This window comes from Rhyacophila brunnea, unplaced genomic scaffold, assembly GCF_057557595.1.
Source record: "Rhyacophila brunnea isolate RB1 unplaced genomic scaffold, BYU_Rbru_1.0 scaffold_15, whole genome shotgun sequence".
Lineage (NCBI taxonomy): Eukaryota > Metazoa > Arthropoda > Insecta > Trichoptera > Rhyacophilidae > Rhyacophila > Rhyacophila brunnea.
In genome coordinates, this window is record NW_028232806.1 from 27874772 (window position 1) to 27896023 (window position 21252).

A 21252-nucleotide genomic window follows, 5' to 3' on the forward strand; every position below is an offset into this window, starting at 1 on the left:
ACCTTATTTGATGCCTATTAGAATCAATTGAAAATTGTGCCGGCTCAGAAAAATGCCTTATTGGAAACAATAAAACGCCTTGAAAATTCTTTGTAGAAATCGGTATTCTGATTAATATTTTGTCGTATTCATTAGGAAATAAGAACTGTTATATCCAAACTGCGATGTATAGCCGAACGATAAATGTCACGTAGCACTAAACTTATGAGTATATTATGCTGAGATATATATTAATTACTGTCGTACATAGTACCGCAAATTAATATAACCAAACAGTGTAATAATTACCGTACATTTGGAAACACTGCTACAATCACTAGTGTATGATGAAACACGTTTACGAACAACAAAAATCAACTGCGTCACCACGTACCATAGTTTGAGAAACGCTGCACCAGCGTTACTAAATGGAAACGATGTATTTTTGCGCTTCGTAATACAGATTTTGTTCCAATAACTAATTGTTTTTGGAATTCTTGGAAAATTTAATATGACGATATTTTACACAGAAAATGTGTTACAGCTAATACCAAGTCCAGACCAAAAACATCTGTACGTGAACGATGTTTTCCATCCTCTGCGGAATACAAGAAACTTGGACATTTGTATTAAAACATTTTAAACGTTCGCAAACAATTCTAATACTTTCTTCATTTTTGTTCACGACCTGTGGTGTATCCTGTTCTGGACCAAGTCAAAACCCAATCTACCCATACCGAAGTCGGAAGCCCAATAATCCGGTTGAAGTACCTAATTAGTTAGTTCATTGGTGCTATAGGCGATCCAGATCATGGCCCGCACTGGGGGTGTATTTCGATCAAGTCTCAGGAGGTTTTAAAGCAGAACATCAAAGATGTTGACGTAAACCTTCCTGGTTCACCATCTGGAAGAAAATTTAAAACCTTTACCCCAAACTAGATAATTATAGTACCTGTAACCTAAACGGTGTGATTGTAGCGAATTGATGAAACTCATAGGTTATAGTGACACCTGACGCCGAATAGAATAAGCATCGCCACACAAGCTGTTGATAAAATAATACGTATATTAAATATTAGATTTATTAAATTATTTTTAACAGTAATCAAAAAATGACTTCCTTTGAGCGGTTCTGGTCGTAAAATTTACTTAAATAGGCTGGGTATTTTATTTTTTTCTTTACGAAACTGTATGCGAAGGTATTGCTTCAAATAAACAAAGAACTTTTAGAGGCATGCCTATTCAAATATTATTTGTTTACCTTCATAAAAGGGCGGCATTTTTGACGATTTTATTGTTTCGAAGTTGTTGAAATAACATTCTTGAACAAACCGACCAAAGCGTTTGGCCTAGAATTCCAGATCATTTTCTAAATTTTAAAATAAATGCACCATCTATGAATATTATAATGAATAATTCATCAAATTTGTTCAAGTGTTGCATGGCGGAAGCGCTTTCCTTCTCTTTTCCTCCCTAGAGGCAAGGGGAGGAATTAAAATACCCAAGATGAGATGGGTTGACTGCGTTAATGGAGACACCATCACATTGGGTCTTCAACACTGGAGAAGCACAGGATAAGCAGGCATTTATAGTTGACTGTACAAGTAACAATTTTAATGGGAATACATTATATCCACACCCTTTTTGAAGTTTTGGAAGATGGGAGCCGTATATTATCTATGATGGGAGCCACCTAAAATTTATCCCCCTAAGAAAATGGCGACCATGTTTTGCAAATTGGCCGCCATGAAATTTAAATTATTTTAACCCAATGTTTACGGGCTCTTTTAATTAATTTTGTAATTAACGTGTTAGTTTGCATTTGAAAAGCAATTAGCAAAAACATAATTTTGTGTGGCCCGTAAGCATTGGGTTAATATTATGAATGTTTTAGTGGATCGCAAATTCAAAATAAGGGTCTAAAATTTTGTTGGAAGTCCATAGGAAGAGATATCCAACATGGTGACTAGTAAAAAAAATTGCTATTACAATAATTTTAGTTTTATAGGGAGAAATTCAGGAGGCAAAACGACGACAATGGAAATGGACATGATGTATGCCAAATGCTCTCTTGGTGCTCTCCTCAAAAAGTGCTGCTTTTTGAGCCCTTATTAGTGCAACTATGAAACAGTGCTGAAGCTAGGCTGTGGAGATCTGATATAAATAGTGTCTATTAAACTTTGTCAGACATACCTATTTGTTTTCATTAAACTAAGAATACAAATTGCAGATGGTGTTGGTTAGTTTTTAAAATTCAATTAAACCCTGCCTAACCAAATCATAAATAAATTCTAAACACTAACCAACACCATTTGCAATTATTTGTATTCTTAGTTTAATAAAAACAAATAATTGTGTCTGACAAAATTTAGTGTGCATTATTTATGTCAGAGCTCCACTGTCTACAACCACCCTTCGCCACTGCTATGAAGGGATATTCAAGAGGAGGTCAAGATCCACACTTATTGTAGAGTGAACGATGACGATCAGGTTTATAATAAAACAATTAATAAATTATAAATATATAATAATCATTTTGTACTTTATTCAAAACAAAAGACACAGAAAAAAGACATAATATTAAGCAAAAAATTGTTGTATTATCTAACCTAACAATTCAAGTTACAATTTAATTACACACAGTGATAACTACACTGCGACCACTGTAAGAATGCACTCACCAACACAATGGTTATCCCAGAGATGATTACATGGTGTATAAGATGCACCATGCTGCGATGACAACTGTTAAAAGTGTCACATTATTAATACTTCTCTTGTAGTAGTTAAGTTTCTGCGGAGAAAAAATCTGAATACACAATTGGGCATAGTATGCAGAAAACAGCCAGTCCGCAATTTAGGTAACAATGAGTTATCATGTTTAAAATAATCTAACATTATTTTTTCACTGCCTTCATACAAAAATGTTTTACAAATCCATAAAAAATGTTTCACTGATCGCAGAATATTCCACCTTTGATTTGCAGAAAATAGTCACACTATACTAAAATAAAGTAAATATTCCATTTATCTCCTTAAAAATTATTGACACTCATTGATATATATTATGGTATTTTTTTTTCATTTCTTTCGACCATGTCCGATCCTAATAGGATCATATGGGCCTCCACAGAGTGGAGGTTTGTATTGACAGATTTTGTTTTTACGAGAAATGGATGTCAGCCACTTGCTCAACCTATTAGGTCCATACTCTTGACTCATACACAAATTGAAAAACAATATGTGTACTTGTCAGACCCAGGATTTGAACCTGGGACCCACGACGCAATAGGCCAACACTTAAGCCGCGCGGCCATCGTGGGTGTTTTTTTTTTACCATGTCCGATCCTAATAGATCATATAGCTCTCCATAAAAAAGCTAATATGTTATGTATATGGTTTATAGTTTTAATTAATAACACGTAACATCTAAGTGTCTATTTCTATGTTTGTATTCTGTGCGGACTGGCAGCTTTCTGCATAATTACGTTCAATTTAAAATTCCTTTTAGACGGACGGTTCAGTTTCAGTCTGTTGTTATTTAACCCTTAGAATGCTACGCAACGATATATCGTTGTTTTTGATAATGGCCAGAAATGCTAACAACGATCGTCGTTTTGCTTTTGATGCCTGAAATGTTAAGTTAATTTGGGAACATACTACTGCACCAGTGGTACGAAACATTGTTTATCTATTTAGTTTTATTGTTGTGTAATATAACCCGATTCATATATGTTTTGTGACTGGGTAGGTTTAGAACTTATAACTATTGTATTTTTTTTCATGGCATCACTCTTTTTACAATAAAAACAATTCCAAATACAAATTTCAGTTTACCATATAAAAATTTGTTTGCAGTCAAATTCTTGGTGGAAGGACAATGTTTTATTTTATTTTATGCATTTGAAATAATGGGAAAGGCTTTTACTCAACTCAGTTTTTAAAGTAGAGTGGATTTGTGCTATATAAAAACAGTTTCATTTATAAAAAAATAATGAAATTAAATCATTTGCTTTATATTATTACATATTTTAAATGTTCCAATAAACAAACACCATGAAGACCTTTTTCACAAATCACGCATATTGTACGCGATCTTTTAACAAAGCCACCATGCAAAATTTTTCTTTTCAGCCGGGTAGTTTCCTAATTCCACTACTTTGTATTATCCCTCGTGTGGCATAACCGATTGTTTCCAATAACTGATAAAAATCAAAACTCTGTGCGCGGATCGTGCATTTCGCTCGCTCTCGCGATCGCCCGTATGATAGAGCGAGAAAGAGATATGTCAATTACTTGCCTCGTTATTTATTCAAAACGATAAATTAATTACGAAACGTGTTTTCATAATATTCCGATTTTGCAGAATCAATTAGAGTGGTAAGGTGTCTAAAAATAATACAATACTTTAATTTATCGACAATTATTAGTAGCAATCCTTGACCGGATTTTGCACATCTTAGCAGCCAAAGGGTTAAACGTGCAAAAAAAAAACAATAGGCTAACTGAAACTGTCGATGGGTTTGCAAAAAGTTTTTGAATCAGTTGTCAATTAAAATAATGTGTAAATAGACCGGTCTGTGCAAATCTCAGTTTTCGTCATAGCCTGATCCTGATGTAGAGCAACATCTTCCATATTAGTATCTAGTCTGCATGGAGAATTCGGAAGATTTAACGAATCGTGCACTTTTGTATAAAATTCGGTATGATGAATAGGCATATTATCCCAAGGGTAATTTTTAAGATATTGAGTTTGTATTGTTTGTCCTTGTGACATTTCATTCTTTTCTTCTTTAGTGTCTTCAGCAACAACACCAAAGCTAATGCGATGAGGGATTCATCATCAAAGGTAGGTTTTTATACAAGTGTAGCAATGTACGTGAGTAACTCACCTGATGTATTAATACACTGCCGTTTCTATACTGAAACTGAACTGATAACTGCACTGACTAAAAGGAACTTAAATAACAAACAAATGAAAACAAAAACAAATAATATTAAAAACAACAACATAATACAAATAAATAGAAACCAGTGAGAATTTAAATGTTTTACATTAACAAAAAACATAATACATATGAATAAAAACAAATTAAACGATGGAAAAATATATCATAGTCATGTAACTAGGCTTACCATACGTCCCGATTTGACTGGAATTTATCATTTTGTCCCGGTTTATGTTATAGTACATATTTTCTGATCCACACGCAAGAGATCGATAATTTCAGCCGTAAAACGGCATGTATTGTGTACTTTAAAATACTATATAGAGATTATAGATATTTATTTAAGATTATTTACCTTTATAGATGGTATCACAGCATAACGTCGTTGTAGGATTGGTTTGTCGAATAGACCAAATGGCAAATGTTCTTCTTCTTTCGACCATGTCCGATCCTAATAGGATCATATGGGCCTCCACAGAGTAGAGGTTTGTATTGACAGATTTTGTTTTTTACGAGAAATGGATGTCAGCCACTTGCTCAACCTATTAGGTCCATACCCTGACACACACAAATTGAAAAACAATATGTGTACATGCCAGACCCAGGATTCGAACCTGGGACCCACGGCTTTATAGTCCAACGCTTAAGCCACGCGGCCACCGTGGGCGAATGTTCAGGAGATGAAAAACAAATGTCATTATCCTATATTTAAATACATGGAAAAATTTAAATAGTTGTTTTTACAGCATATGAATGCTGTATTCATTACAAAGCAATTTAAAGAAAAGGATGGTTCTAGTCCATTTAGATACAAAAAGTCATTCTGCATTAAAAGGTCGATTTTGACAAAAACGGATATTCGACAAACCAATCCTATAACGACGATATCACAATATGAATTGTGTGCATTTTTGTTATTATTATGTCAGTTTGTTGTTGCCAAACAGTGCAAAAACAAGGTTGTTGAAAATTTTGTATGGATTTTGACATACTTATAATTTATTTTGAGATACTTTTTGGTCTGAAAATAGAGATAGAATGGTTGAATTAACAGTCAAAAGTCTGTTGATGTGTAAAATCAACATACATAAGCTATTATGTATTAAAGTAGTCAAAATAATTTTCCATTCAATTTTGTGTTTTTTTTGTATTCAATAAATTCTGAAATTTGTAGTTGGTTATTTTGTCCCGGTTTGGAAAAAAAATATTATGGTAAGCCTACATAATATGACAAAAACAAAAAGTGGTGGAAACTAGTCATTCCAGAAGCAATCAAAAAATGCACTTTTTACAAAAAGAAAAACTCCTAAAAGTGGACAACAGCATGTCCGATAATGGAAAGCAAAAAAAAAGTTTCACTTTTGTTACATATGATCAACACACATACTCATATATTTCTTCACTTTAACTTTCATATATTTAGGCTCCCTCCGTTAGAGAAGGTTTTCTTCAATGTCTTTATAATTAACAATTTTTATTGTAAGGATGAGACTATTAATTTCAAAGTTGGTAACCTTCATTTTCACTTTCTTTTTTCTTTCATTTTTACTTTTCCATCGTATGTATATTCAAAAAATAACAAATCCAGTTCCGTTTGTTCCATTCCGTTAAACTAGAGAGTGATCAGTCGTCATTTTATATATTTTACGACTAACTTCAAAGATTATTTTTTTTAATTTTAATGATGTTAAGAACATTTTATTTCGCTGTTCGTTTTTTCTAATCGTTTACTAATTAATATGTTTGCAAAAATAAAATTTTCTATTTGCAGTCCTAAAATATGCTCGACAGTTTTTGCAATATCTCAAAATAGTGGAATATGGAGGTTACACTGACTTTAAAACTAACAGCCTCGTATATGTGTGTGCGAAAAAAGGCGATAAGTCTAAAATCACCACTTTTCAGGAAAGCCTAAGAATTGAGTTTTGGACAACTTTCTATGGAAACTTCTATGTTTATGGGTAATTCGGGTATATTAATATGGGTATATTCCTATTCCTTATGTATGCATTATGCAAACGTAACACATTTTTCAATTTAAAAAATTATCACCCATTTCCTTTCACACACAGATATATTATGTTATTCAGATCCATTGAAGTTACCCTAGTGAACCAAATTAATGATGAAATATTTTTGTACAAAAATAACAAACATTTAATAATAATTAATAGTAGTTACAATATTTGAATTATTTCATAACACTGACACAGTTAAACACAATAATTTAGCCACATTAATATTGTTTTAATTTAGTCCATTACACTATCGAGTATAATTACACTATTAGAACTATTATCGTCCATAAGCGACTGAATGATCCATGCCGGTTTGGGTGGAACGGAACAGTTGGCCGTGTCGTGAGATGCGAGTGCGGTTGGATGTCAAGTTGTCGCGCTGGCGTGATACAATCCAGCGAGGGCCTCCTGCAACGCTCGTAGACAGGCCAAATGGGATCCGTAGCCACCGGCTTTCTCTGTGACAGTTTCTGGTCTGTGGATTGGATAAAATTGTGGAATTAATATATATAAAAATAATGTCCAACAGCATCACTTCCGTACAATCAATTATAAGGTTTAAGACAAGCTGTAAGTATGCTGGAAAAACAGTATAACAAGATGTCATAATTTTTTTAGCATGTTCGATTCTATGAAGATCATATGGACCTCCACAGAGTGGAGGTTGTATTAACAGATTTTTATTTTAAAGAGAAATGGTTGTTAGTCACTTGCTCAATCTATTAGGTCCAAACTCTGTCTCCAAATATACATTGATAAAATAAAAAAACATGTATCGGTGCGTATTATCTTAAAAAATATTTAATTTAAAATTTTTGAGAAGGGGTAAAGAAAATCAGGTTGTAAAAGATAGACTAAGTGCCAGATGCATAGATAGTTACCGTAACTGCCGATAATTACCTTCGATACAATGATAGAAAAACTACATTCTTTTTCCTCTTCTTCATATAAAGTATTCAGTATTACTATACCTGACATGATTCATGTATCCGGAAGGTACGAGATCCCATCTAGAAGGTGGCGGGGGCCCTTGCAATAGAGGGGGACTAGGCGCCTTATACACAAACAAGGGGCCTTCAGATATCTGTGGTAATGGCGGAATACCCCCTCTACCCCTCGTGAATTGAACACCGCTCGAAAATTGTGTTTGCTGTAACAATTCACAAAAAACATTAATGATGACATTAATTAGTAGATATCGTCATGCAGTCACCACGAAATCAGTAATGATAACGACACAAGACTCACAATTTTTCTGCATCAAAGAATATGGTTGTTTGAAGCAAATATTATAACCACAAGAACATACACAAAGGCACCTGGAAAATCCCAGGAACAATGTTAGCTAACGAAATTGATCATATTATCATAGATGCTAGACATAAATCTGATCTCATCGCATCTGACGCACATCTATGAGAATTTATTTAATCGCCATATGTATGCTATTTTATTCATTATTTTCTCAGGTTCCGAAACCAAAACCATTACCCTAATCTGGATCAGTCCAAAAAAAGTTGAGAAACCACTGTATATGAAATATTATACATACTTTAACAACTGGCACTACTAATTTAGCTTCTTCTTTGGCGGCTATGGCATTTTGAGCAAATGTATTGATAATATTTTTGGCATTCTCTTGAGAGAACATCAGCTCATCGATCAAGGCTTCTTTGTCCCGCAGTTTCTGTCGCTTGGCTTCCTTCTCAAGTCGGACCAAATCTGCTTTCCTCAATTCCTCTTCCTGCTTCTCAATCTCCAAGATCTCTTCCAATTCTATCTCTTCTCGGCCTGGGAAGAAAAATCAATTACGACCAGTGAATGTATGGTTACTGCACATTCAATTGAAATTTAGATAATTTCAGTAGCTAACTTGATATTGATTAGTGTTAGTTTGATAATGTTACTTTTATAAATTCTAACAACGATGAATCCGTTTGATGTGTATAAAATTATCATAGCCGATTCGAATATCGAATGGATCATTAAAAAGTGGCAAATATAAAAATAAATTGTGAACACTAAGCCGGCTCGCACATCATATGTGACGTCATCGTTATTCACAAAACGCACATTGCCAAATAAGCATAACAGATTGGTCGAATGCGACTTTTTAGTTTGAAAAAAGCATCTAGTGCTGCTATCAACAAATCGCATGCCTCTCGGGCTACAAGTCAAAGACGCCTGAACGTATATGAATACCTATGAATTGGTCATTCCTATACTGGCACGCCAGTAGAGGTTACGTGCGACAGTCGCTAGGTAGGTGTATGCGGTCTTCATATGCAATATCAGATCGACATTCCTAAAAGGTTTGATTTATAGCTTTGCGGGCAGACGAGACGAGTTTAGATGTGAGAGCCGGCCAAGTACACACAACCACTTGACAAGATGGATAAAAGTGGACAAGGTGGATTGCTTTGATTTCAGCCAAGCTAGCCAACCGCATAAACCGCTGAAATCGCCGGTTGACTCTTTAATTTGATATACTTATCATACATTTGAAGCATCATAGACAAGCGATAATACATATTCCCTACTTCGTCTAAAAACCTTAATGAAAGTGAAGATGGAGTGTTTTACAGTGATGATAAGGATTTGGTACACAATTTCCATACAACATCAATGTACGTAGAGTTAATTTTTCAACCACTTCCATCTGTGCTTATCTGTTTACAAAAGAATGGAATTCGTATGAGCACACTCGGCCAGACCCAGATTTCTATGAGTACAGTCATACGCGAGAGCATTTTATTTTTGACACAATTGACACAAACACACAAAAAAAACACACAAATGACACAAACACACAAAATACACAAATGGATTCGTGATCCATCATTAATTGGCCAATAAACAATCGGTTTGATTTTTGTTTAAAATTTGCACCTTTCAGCGCGCCTCGCACTTCAGTGAAAAGAACGAAGCAAATGACCAGCTCCTGATCAAATGTCTGTCGATTGTCTGACAGGGATCGCAAGCATTCGATTCAAAGTGTAACTTCTAACGCTTATTTATGGGGTATGTTGTAACTTAGTTAAAATCAATTTTATAATCGTGTATGACTAGGTTACATGTAAATTGTACGTATTACATTTCACCGTAGCACAGTTCGTCCTGAGCTTTCTTACCAGAAAGAGATGAAAAAATTACACGTTGTTCATGGAGCATTGCAGACAATAATGTTCCAATTTTATTAGATCCTAACCTAACCAAACAAATAATCCAGTATACCGGCTATTTTGCAAAATTTGTTTGCTGCTGGCTTCCTGAACTTCCAGAACTATGTTTTATTTAGACATGAATTTTATCTCAGTACTATATCGACGGTCCCTACGTAAACTCGGACATCTACAAAAACGTAATTTTACAGGAGAGCTATTTGAAGTAAAAATAGTTTGTTTTCTACTGAACTTCTATGTTTTTATTACTAGGCACCTGAAATTCAGGAAGTATTATAAATACTATACACAGTTTATTTACTCATTATTACATTCTTTCTAAATTATATACTTTTGGTAGAACTGTAGTTGTCCGACTTTACATCGACTTCCAAACATCCGTTAATGAGATAACTACCACATATCTCACTTTACGTGGGAAAGAATTCATATCAATTATTAGCAACTTTACTTATTACTATTGAAATCCTCATAATTTTAACTATTTAGAAGAATATTATTATCTTCCTATTAACTAACATTTTTTATTTAAAAAATTTTGAGAGTGGTATCATTCAGCGAATAAAACAATAATCACACTACAGTCGAACTCAGTTATTACGATCTCGGACATAGCGAGATGTCGGATGTAATGAGGAAACATAGTTGACATTTTGGTTTATGATTTTCTCCATACATTTATTCACTGTTTTAACGAGCAACTTATCGGATATACCGAGCTAAAATACTGTTCATGTGTTGATCGTTTAAAAACATTTCGACCCTAAGCAATAAAATCCGATCGGACAGGATGCCGCCGGGGACGGATTACGTTTATGATACTAGTTAAGTGTCTAAGTACCTACCTAATTGTTGTTTTCACCGACAATAATGAAAAAGTATCTACGCATATTATGATTGAAAAATCGAAGGTTTGTGAAGTCCGTAGGTACCTACCAGCGTTCATTACAATAAACAACATCTTTGTAGTTTATGAAGGCCATGCTTGTTTCGGGGATTTTTACGATGGTTTTCAGATTTTTTATTTTCGACTTTTGTTGTTATGTGACTGCTCATTTAAAAATACCGATTCTCTGATATAACGAAAGAAAACAGTCAAAATAATACAAGTGCTTTTATAACGTACTTTGGTTAGGCCACCTGCACGGAGTACATAAAGACAACTGGCCACCTGCACGACGTACATAAAGACAACTGGCATTTATCTGTTTATGTGACTGGAAGCGATTGTCTAGTGTCCGATGTAAATACGGACATATTAACATATCCGTGTTTACGCGGTTCATTTAATAAAATTACAGTATTTGTCGATTTTTACGTACATTTTTTTCTGAAATTAAGTGAGATTTTTTTTTCTATCAATTTTATATCAAGGGGGAAGTTATTTTAAGTGTTTTGGCATAAAAAAGTAAAAAATGCTTTTTTGTTAGATGTCCGAGTTTACGTAGGGACCGTCGATATGACCCAAAGAGGTTGTACAGTCTTAAATATACAACCATATATTTCTGAAACAACATTTCACAGTGAAGTGTGATACAGCAAACTGCATACGTACAAATTTCCGGACACGGTATGACTGTCATATAAATATACTTTATCAAAATATGTTCAACGCCTGTGTAAATTATAAATTCCTCTTGGGGATTCGACCGTATATGAAATACCTGTTAACAATTACCACTCCACTCCTTGAAACAAAATCTTTTTCTGCCATCTATCATTGAGTACCATTAGTCATAAGATACTATTCCAGTACCTATGAAAAATTATTGTTATTCTAATACCTATACATCAGAACAGTGATGCCAACCGTACTATAATTATAGTACAATACTATAATTTTGATTTCGCGAAAAATGTAAAATACTATAATTTTAAAGGATTCAAGACTAAAAATGTTCCTGTACTATATGTTTTTCAGAAATACTATATTTTTTACGCCTTTATACTATAATCAGCATAGAAAAATATGGCAACACTGCATCAGAATGTCTTATTACATACCTGCTCGTGATTTGTTTTTCATTATCAATTCTTTATTATCCTTTTTGTATTGCTCAATTTTCTTATTCGTGAATACTATCTCAATGTTGTTTGTCAGATTGAATATAATCGACTCGATGTCTTCGAGATAATCATTGTATTCCTTCAATGTGGCGAAATCTTCCTCTTTCTTGTTATAATCTTTCAAAACGCGTTTTCTGATGTCGACCTCCTTCTCCACTTTTGGATCTTCGAATAATTGGACTCGGAAATTACTCCGCCGAAGTGGTACATTGCAATCAGGGCAAGATCCAGATCCTAAAGGTGGTAAAATATATGATTCAAATAAAGACATTGCATAAATGTATCATTAATCGTTTTGAGTAATAATGAAATGAATCTGTAAAATAACCTTTCAAAAACAGCAAATCAACGCAGCTTTCGCACAATGCATGTCCACACACGTTTACCATCAATTTAAGAGACGGGTTTCTGTATTTTGTAGTCTTGCATCTTGGACAAGCTTGGTCATCCATGTTGTAAATTTACAGAGTCCCTATAAAAATTTTCAGCATGCGGGATAAATATTTGTATGTCTAGATAAAGATTCGAATAAAATAATATTGTACGCAAGCGTGTTGACTGTTTTCGTTTTGTCGTTGATTTCGATTTGACAATGACTGACAGGTGGATTTAGTGCTGCCAGTTCTACTAAACGCATAGACTAATAATAATATTAGGTAGAATATCAGAATTAAGTTAAAAAGAAAATGATGACTATTTTAACGATACCGTCACAGTATTTATTATTTGTTACTCCAATTAAAATATAATTACCTAGACATTGTAGTGAAGTTACAATAGTTATGGATTTTGAACAAAAATTGCTGGCAACTTACTTTTATTATTGAACTGTCAAAATAATATGTTTGTCTATGGTCTATTTGGAGTTCACGTCAATAAAGTTCAGCCGCTGAAGAAACTAATACATAATAAATAAATATTCCAAAATGAGATTGTTAACTAGATATCTATATACAAATCGATGTTATAAAACTTGTAGACATATTTTAAGCAGCAACCAATGCTACCCAAATCAAAACACTGATAGTAGTTATGTGTTATTAACCTCAAAATCAAATGATTTTATGCTAGGTAAGCGGTACTTTTCTGATAATAAGCCTACAGCTGATGACTTGAAAAGTCTTCCGACGCTAATGGAATTCCCGAAAATAGCATGGCCAAGGTTGATACAAGCGGGTAAAAATTGGATCTTTACTAGCTTCATAATAAGACCCCATTTGGATCCTACTTTTTACATGCCAGAATTCATTGAAGGCTCCAAGCAAGCTGTCCAGGTATATTTATAGAGTGATATTATATTGTTTGCTATAATATTATTCTATGTATATGTTATTTTCACTTAAGATACTGTTCAAGAAAACAATGATAATATAAATAGATACTTAGGTAGAAATATTAAAGAAGATTTGTAAAATATACTCATGTAATATGGCATATTTAATATGCTGTATATTGCAAAACGTCGTAAATATACATTTGTGATTGCATAAACACTTTGTTTTTTGTCAAGGGATATGGTTTTTGGGAAGTATTTCTTAAATATATGTTCACACATATCAGCGGTAGGCCGCCATAAAAATACTAATCAAATGTTTAATTGAAAAATATATTGTCTTCGGAAAATATGGCAAGATAACAATCTTTACATAAACATTTTTTTTTTAATAAATAATAAAACAAGGCTTCACCCCGACAGAAAAAGTTATTCACAATAATGTTACACTAGGTATATAGTCTGCCAAACTTTTTTACCTGACGGCACATGTGGATGGGGAATTTGTTTCATGGCACACTAAATGAAAATCCCCCAAAAAATTAAATATACTCTATTAATATGAATAAAAAATAGCTTACAATAAAATAATATTATTAAAGTGAAGGATTTGATTGATTTAAAAAATGATTATGTCAAAACATGGCTCTAAATTAGATAAACAAACACATAACTCCTCATCTACCATCTGTAATCGTTTCCAGTTTCCTATAATTTCATTTCCTTTATTTCTGAGAAATCTAATTCGAAAAGATACGACGATCCAAACAGCTACAAAAATTTAGTAGCTAATCGAGAATGTATACTCCAAATCCAAAATGCTGACAACTCTAGCTCAGAAATAAGACTTTGTACATTTATTAGTCTATTCAATTTTCTTCCTCTGTTAATGTCAGGTGTGTATTGTCATATTTTGCGAAAGAATTGATAAACCACTCATACATTTGATAACCGAGTGATGGAAAATACATCGAAAATATTGCAGAGTGGTTTTCCAACGTATACTTTACTTCTGACAAGTGTGTGAGTGATTGAGTGAGATTTATAGCAATCAAAACACTCAACATTACAAGTATGACACACTTTAATATTTATGTTTTGTTGTCAAAACAAAACCAGAAGTAGCGGAAGCGATTGTCAGCATTTTCTCAATCATAACCTAAATCAACAGTGTCTATTATGATTTATTTAATTGCGACAATGTCTTTTTGTAATTTATGGACTGCATTTGTATAAATAGCAAGGACGATCCGTAACTCACTCATCTCGAGTCCGTCACTCGACACAATCAACCGTCATTCAACATTCGTCTCTCGAGCACAGACTCCCGAGCTCATCACCCGATCATCATCACTACCGGATCGCGGCTCGGTCTAAGCACCTAGCTCACTGTGATCACTTTACACCGTTAATCTTACTCCGACTATTGTAACTGTCTGAACTCTGCAACACAATAAACATCTACATCTATCTACACTTATTATCTTATCACCTACACCCACATCGAACCCTAAAGATTCACAGATTTTTTTCTTTCGCGGCACACAGTTTGGCAAACATTGTGTTATAGTAACTCTTCTCGCAATAATAAATGCATATTAAAGATTAGAAATGATATGGCATTTTTATTAGACTTATTTCAATCATCAATTTATCATAAAATATTTTCTGAAAGAATATTCACAGATCAATTTCTTTTGGTGATCATTTGAACCCTTTATCCATTTTATCCAGTACCTCAGAATCTCTGAATTCTTTAAATGTGCTTAGTTTTACATGATGGATGTGTATTGCATGACGTTGAAGAATTGGTGAAAAAAATCTATATGAGATGTATTTGAATCACTTTTTTTATACATATTTCGATAGTGTAATACGAATAGGTATATCGACACCTCCTACATAAAAGATCGGAACTGAGTTTTTGGCTATTTTGATTTAATTGGCTTCTATTAAATAATTTTAAAGATAATAAAAAGATGATATCGAAAAAAAAATACAAAAATTCAATCAATATTAAATTTTATAGGCATAACTAAAAATTACGATTCCAGCATTTAAATTAACGTTGTGGTGTCAATTGCAATGTTAAAATGGCTCTACTGAAAAGTGAAGTTAAGTTTGATATATATTTTCTAATTATAATAACTATAAATAATATGTACCTACTTGTATTTTAAAATGGGTCACAGGCCCCCCCACATTGTGTACTCTTGCACCATATAGTTCCACTGCTCATACAGAATAATAGCTGTAGGAATGGTTAACAACCAGCAATCATACAAATATTTGCACATACAGTAGCGTAGTTGATGGAACGCCCATATGTAGGGCCGTCCAAAAAAGCATCAATCGCAATTTCTTTCAATATGATAACATAAATACATGTTGTATTTTCAGTATATATTTAATCGAGAGCAAGAGTTAGATGAATGGCGAAAAATCATTTTTCCTAAAACGGATATGAAGCTCACTAACTCCACTTAGGAGCGAAAAATATAATAGATTGGCCATGTCCGCCCCTTAGCTGGAGCATAATATGGACACCACACAGCGCCTCCATGAATCCCCGTTGATCGCCAGTCTTCTTGAGTCATTCCAGGTCGTACTAGTATCTCATAGCTCCACCGTATATACTCTATAAAAAGTATTCAGCTGCTTTCTTGGACGCTGTAATCTGGTTGACTTGCAGTACAGGCAAGCCAGGTTGAAATTCTTTTCTGGCATTCGCAACACGTAGCCGAGGCAGATCCAACGCCACATCTGCACTCTCAGTGTAATGGTAATTAATACACCTCTTCCAAACTCTTTGAATGAAAAAGTGATCAATTTAAGTAATTTCAATCTATTCAGGTTATCTCAACAGCAATGGGCGAGAGTGATTTCAAAACTTTGGAGAGTCTCGTGTCAAAGGAGGCGTATGAAGAACTTCACAATTCTGTTTCCAAGATGTCGGTAGCGGAGCGAGAACAGTTGATAGTTACCAAGGAGGATATATATTTCAGTTTCCCATTTCAAGTTAGTATTTTCATTTGAGCAATATAATTAAATGACTAAATTATACTGATATACTGTAGAAAATTTACCATTAGAATATTTCATAAATACACTTCTGCTGACTGACTTGCTAATAAAAGCATTGAAAAATGAAAGAGCCTGCTCATAGACATCTCGGTCTACTCACACAACTTTCATTCTGCCCTAAACAGATGAATAATCATGAATGTGGTTGAGAGTGGTAGGAGACATTTTACTGCAAATCCACGTTCATGTCTGTGTATTATTATCCTATTCTGTTAACACCACACCAGGTGTCCGCTATTGGCATGTAGCTGAAAAATAAACTGCCTACATTGCAATAATGGTGACTATTGAAATTTTTGTAGATATGTTAGACTTATTCTACTGACGTGTCCACTTTAATATTGTGATTTTATTTCAAAGCGTGTGTCCTCGCAAAAGAAACGTTAACCAAAAGAATATTATTAGCAATTACTCATTATGTATTTATTACAAGTATAATTAAATAAAATGTTGTTTTTTTTACTTTGTAGGTTGGAGTGATGTTCAACGATGATGAAAAAAGATGGGTCGAAATCACAATGTGCTACCATGCACTCCGAGGATACAAGCATATGAAAGAAAGGGGGGATTCACCTCCAATGACGTTAGGGTGAGTGCTAGAAATAACCGCACAGTAAATAATGCGAGTTCTCGACATACGACCAAATCGACTTGCGACCATTCGTACTTACAGTGACAGTTTTTTTAGTTTTTGTCACCCTGCGTGCACTGCCAGCATAAATACGATAATGCAATCGATTTCGGCATCTACAATTTTTTTAACAATGTGCATTAGTCACCCCTTGTGTACGCTTGTGGACAGTGGTTTACTCGCGGTTAAAATTTGGGGTTCTGCTTTGTTTTTACTTGGTTTGGAGCGTGGAGAGAACGATGGAATTTATTGCAGAATATAGATTACTGTGGTTGCATTATGACACTTGACAATTGCTGTCTCGTAATCAACGATGCTCATATTTCTATGAGTCTGCCCAGTAATGATTCCAGCCTCTTTAGGGTTCCATTGAATTAGATATTTAGAGGATGACACCTTTTGGCGGTGTTACCATTTATACTCATTTCGTTGAATTAAATAAAAAATTGGCAAACATTCCAAATTTATATAAAAACAACACCAGTGGCAACTTTAAACAAATTTTTAAGCTGGTAAATAAATGTTTTGAACAATATTCTTATTCACTGATCGGTTCCGAATTACAGACATGTTTCCAATTTAATTGGCAACCAGCTTTCTACGTTTGCGTATCCTTACACTTAAGTGCATGCTAACCAATTATCTAATTTTAAAATATAAAATTCTTTGATTTCAGGTTCGATGCAGAATACCAAAAGAAATTATACATTTGCAACTATAGATTTATAAGAGAATACACAAAAGGCGTCACAGACTCAAGTTGGATTGTGAATGTAGTTAACCATTTTAAAACAAGTGATTTGAAACAAATGTAACGAAGGCACCATGCGATCGATCGGGGAATAACATTAAAAAAATATATTTTATCTTAAGTAACCGGTTATGAGTGAGTTATAGCAAGTCTCGCGCCTTAGCAATAATCATCCAAATCCAAATTGAACGACCACAATCATCACTAGACAGGGCAACACAAACAACCCTTATGGTTGGAATGAACATTGCTTAACACGTTGATCGCCATGGGGGTCACCGGTGACCGGCATCGGATTACGTTCAGGGGGCCATGGGGGTCACCGGTGACCGGCAAAGAAGACCTGCCTTAGAGTTGTTGTACAGCGCCGGCGGGCACGCGCGCAGTGCATTTTTCGATACGCGGTGACCGGCATGGCCCTTCTGTATATTACTGCCACTTGGCCTGAAAATATGTCTTCCCAGTCACAAAATATAGGCTCACTAATGTAAAGAATGTACATAATGAAAAAAAAAAGTTTTCCTTTTAAATTGTAAATGTGTTTTTGTTGATATAAAAATAAAAATTAAATAGATGATAAAAATGTAAGTTATAAAAAATATGTAAAAAATAAAAAAATAGAATAAAAAAATTATTATAAGGTATGTATACGTATATTTCCAGTTTATGTGTATCCAGGTATTATACTACCCAATTTGAAAACTTTTATTCCGTATTTGTGCCTTTTCTGTTTATTATACTATCAAAATCTAAATATAATTCGACCGCGAAATGGCACCATGCTCTCGTCAACACATATGGACAGGTGACCGGCGAAGTGGCCGGCCCGGCGCAATAGAATAAATTAACTTGTTGGCGCCGCGACGGACACATGTGGCCGGCACATCATAAAAACCAATATTTACGTAAAAAAATCATCAAAATGAAAAAAAACATTATATTCTTTCATTACCTATCAAATAATACCTTAGAGACAAATAATCATTTTTTAACTATTTTATGTAAAACTAGTTGGCGATCAATGTGTTAAGTACATGTTACAGTGTACATCAGTGGCGAAGGGTGAAGGTAGGCTGTTAAGATCCACCATAAATAGTGCACATTAAACTTTGTCAGTCATACGTATTTGTTTTCATTGAAATAAGACTACAATTTACAGATGGTGTTGGTTAGTTTTTAAAATTCAATTAAACCCTACGTAACCAAGTCATAATAGATAATAGTCAAAAGATACTCGTCTATCTATAAAATATCTAAAATTGTGCAATTAAATCATACAGAACTTTGAATATTTTATAGATAGAATAATATTTTTATCTATTATAATTCGGTTTAGGCAGGACTTAAATGAATTTTAAAAAATGAACCAACAATATGTGTAATATGTATTTTTAATCTAATGAAAACAAAAAAAGTATGAATGAAAAGGTGAGCACAATTTTGTCGTATCCCCCAAAATTTACCAAAACCATTTTGGTTTGGTTAGGCAGGGTTTAATTGATTTTTAAAAACTAACGCAACACCATCTGTAAACTTTAGTCTTAGTTCAATTAAAACAAATACGTCTGACTAACAAAGTTTAATGTGCACTATTTATGGCGTATCTAAACAGCCTACCTCCACCCTTCGCTACTGGTGTGCATACGTACAAATAACAGAGGGTGACAATAATTCTGTGTGGAATTTAGGAAAAGGGGGATAAGTCTGATAACAAGAGTTTTCTCCTGTTTTAATATGTCTGAATGAAATCAATATGTTACTAATTTATTGTCACATTACTTTTTAAAGGCAATATGATCTACTTAGGATCGGACATGGTAAAAAATATATATATGGCAGCCCTTGTAGTCCAGTGCGTAAGGCGCTGGCCTTTAATAAGATAAGAATCTTACTGGTCAATAGTCAATCTTCGTACAATGTGCAGTTATAAACAGTGTAAATAAAACCGCCTATGTCATCTTTTAACTATTTCGTATAATATATCAGCAATATGGCTATAAATTATATATTACTGCACGGTTATTTCTCCTTGATCAGGAATACGATTCACCTACGAATTAATAATATGTTTGTAAAATTCTAATTAAGATGTTTCAAATTGTTATGAATGTATTTTAGATGTAATATGTTGCCTAATATTTATTACACTACACATTTAGACCAGTTTCTCAAACTTTTTTTGCCTTCGTTTCAAAGATATATTTTTCAGCGATCTCCTGTGAAGATTCAAACGAAGATCTCAAATGATATTAAAATTGTAAGTGTAATTTTTGAATTCCAAAAAGTTAGTTTTTGTAATAAAGTATCTTGGAACTGAAATTATAAAACTGCTAGGTGGAAAGCCCATTCAAAGATGTATAAAAAAAAATATAAATTATTGTTAATTAATAGGAATATGCTGTCATCTTTAATTTTGAGACGTGCTTCTTGTAAAATAACAGAAAAAGATTGCATAAGTCCCACTTTAAAAATGGTACCCATTCACATCATGTTTTTACCACTGCCAAGGAAAGTGTCTTGCGTATGTTAAAGTATCACTTCCACGACTAATAATAATTGATGAAGTCATCCAAATGGCTAGAATCTCTTCCAAAACCTTCCAATAAATCTTTTTCATGCTTTGAAAAATGTACCCCATTTTTTTAAGTGCGTAATGTGAATGACAGCATTGTTATTTTCATTTGTTTTGTTCATATGTCGCTGACTTCGAAATAATGTTTTTAAATTTGTAACCTAGTAAAAGACCCATGCACATTTTAGGCTTCATTTTTTGGAAATATAAAATGATATATAAATAACACTTACACGCCTGAATGGTCACCATTATCAATAATAACTAATAGGTGCGTACTGACTGAGCGAGCAGCCTCGCGTGGTCGCGAGGCAGCTTCGCCATAGAAAATATATGTAAAAGCCTCGCGAGGCAAAATGCTTAGTTAGTCAGTACACGACTCGCCTGAACATTGCCACAAACCGATCCAATCGTTGCTCAAAGGTGCTGCCTCGCATGATGTTAATTTTGTTGCGAGCTCCAGAGGCTGCTTGCTCACTCAGTACGCGCCTAATGACTAGGGTTAGTCTAGTGTTGTGCTCCAATTTGTCCATATTAGGGTAGTAGATCCATCCAGCCACTTTCGGAAACCATGACTAGAGTTATAATCATTAAATCAATAATTGTATCCAGTAAATCTTTGACTTCCACCGATGTCGAGCATAATAATTTATTGGATACATTTTTTAGTTCTAACAACCTGTGTATATCTTTTTTTTTAGATTTATCTATTGTGACAATCTTCTATTCACCAAAAAAAAAAATGC

General features: G+C 33.8%; 2 protein-coding genes across 3 annotated transcripts; one reads left to right on the plus strand and one right to left on the minus strand.

Annotated features, from left to right (window-relative positions):
* Nucleotides 1-6075: 6075 nt before the first annotated feature.
* Mat1 (CDK-activating kinase assembly factor) lies at nt 6076-12793 on the minus strand. The gene is made up of 5 exons (XM_085942858.1): nt 12524-12793; nt 12133-12429; nt 8499-8737; nt 7918-8096; nt 6076-7421 (listed from the first exon to the last, which is right to left on the minus strand). Exons 1-5 carry the CDS (start codon nt 12645-12647, stop codon nt 7313-7315), a joined length of 948 nt encoding a protein of 315 aa, XP_085798984.1. The 5' UTR covers nt 12648-12793; the 3' UTR covers nt 6076-7312.
* A 227-nt stretch (nt 12794-13020) lies between these two features.
* On the plus strand, nt 13021-21238 carry LOC147075094 (m-AAA protease-interacting protein 1, mitochondrial). Of its 2 annotated transcripts, XR_015070051.1 has the most exons (5): nt 13021-13469; nt 16322-16486; nt 17023-17141; nt 17860-18192; nt 18966-21238. XR_015070051.1 is itself a non-coding variant. In XM_085942978.1 (4 exons), the coding sequence occupies exons 1-4, from the start codon at nt 13122-13124 to the stop codon at nt 17996-17998; spliced, it is 771 nt and encodes a 256-aa protein (XP_085799104.1). In that variant the 5' UTR covers nt 13034-13121; the 3' UTR covers nt 17999-18537. The 2 variants fall into 2 exon arrangements, 1 of the variants encoding a protein (XP_085799104.1); XM_085942978.1 differs by lacking the exon at nt 18966-21238 and having other exon boundaries at nt 13034-13469; nt 17860-18537.
* Nucleotides 21239-21252: the final 14 nt, after the last annotated feature.

Coding starts and splice junctions, on each gene's coding strand:
- Mat1 (XM_085942858.1), bottom strand. CDS start 12,647: ATGGATGACCAAGCTTGTCCAAGATGCAAGACTACAAAATACAGAAAC. Junction 8,738..12,132: donor GAAAAACAAATCACGAGCAG/GTATGTAATAAG, acceptor TTTTCTTCCCAG/GCCGAGAAGAGATAGAATTG. Junction 7,422..7,917: donor GGATACATGAATCATGTCAG/GTATAGTAATAC, acceptor TCCAATCCACAG/ACCAGAAACTGTCACAGAGA.
- LOC147075094 (XM_085942978.1), top strand. CDS start 13,122: ATGAGATTGTTAACTAGATATCTATATACAAATCGATGTTATAAAACT. Junction 16,487..17,022: donor ATTTCAGTTTCCCATTTCAA/GTTAGTATTTTC, acceptor TTTACTTTGTAG/GTTGGAGTGATGTTCAACGA. Junction 17,142..17,859: donor TCACCTCCAATGACGTTAGG/GTGAGTGCTAGA, acceptor CTTTGATTTCAG/GTTCGATGCAGAATACCAAA.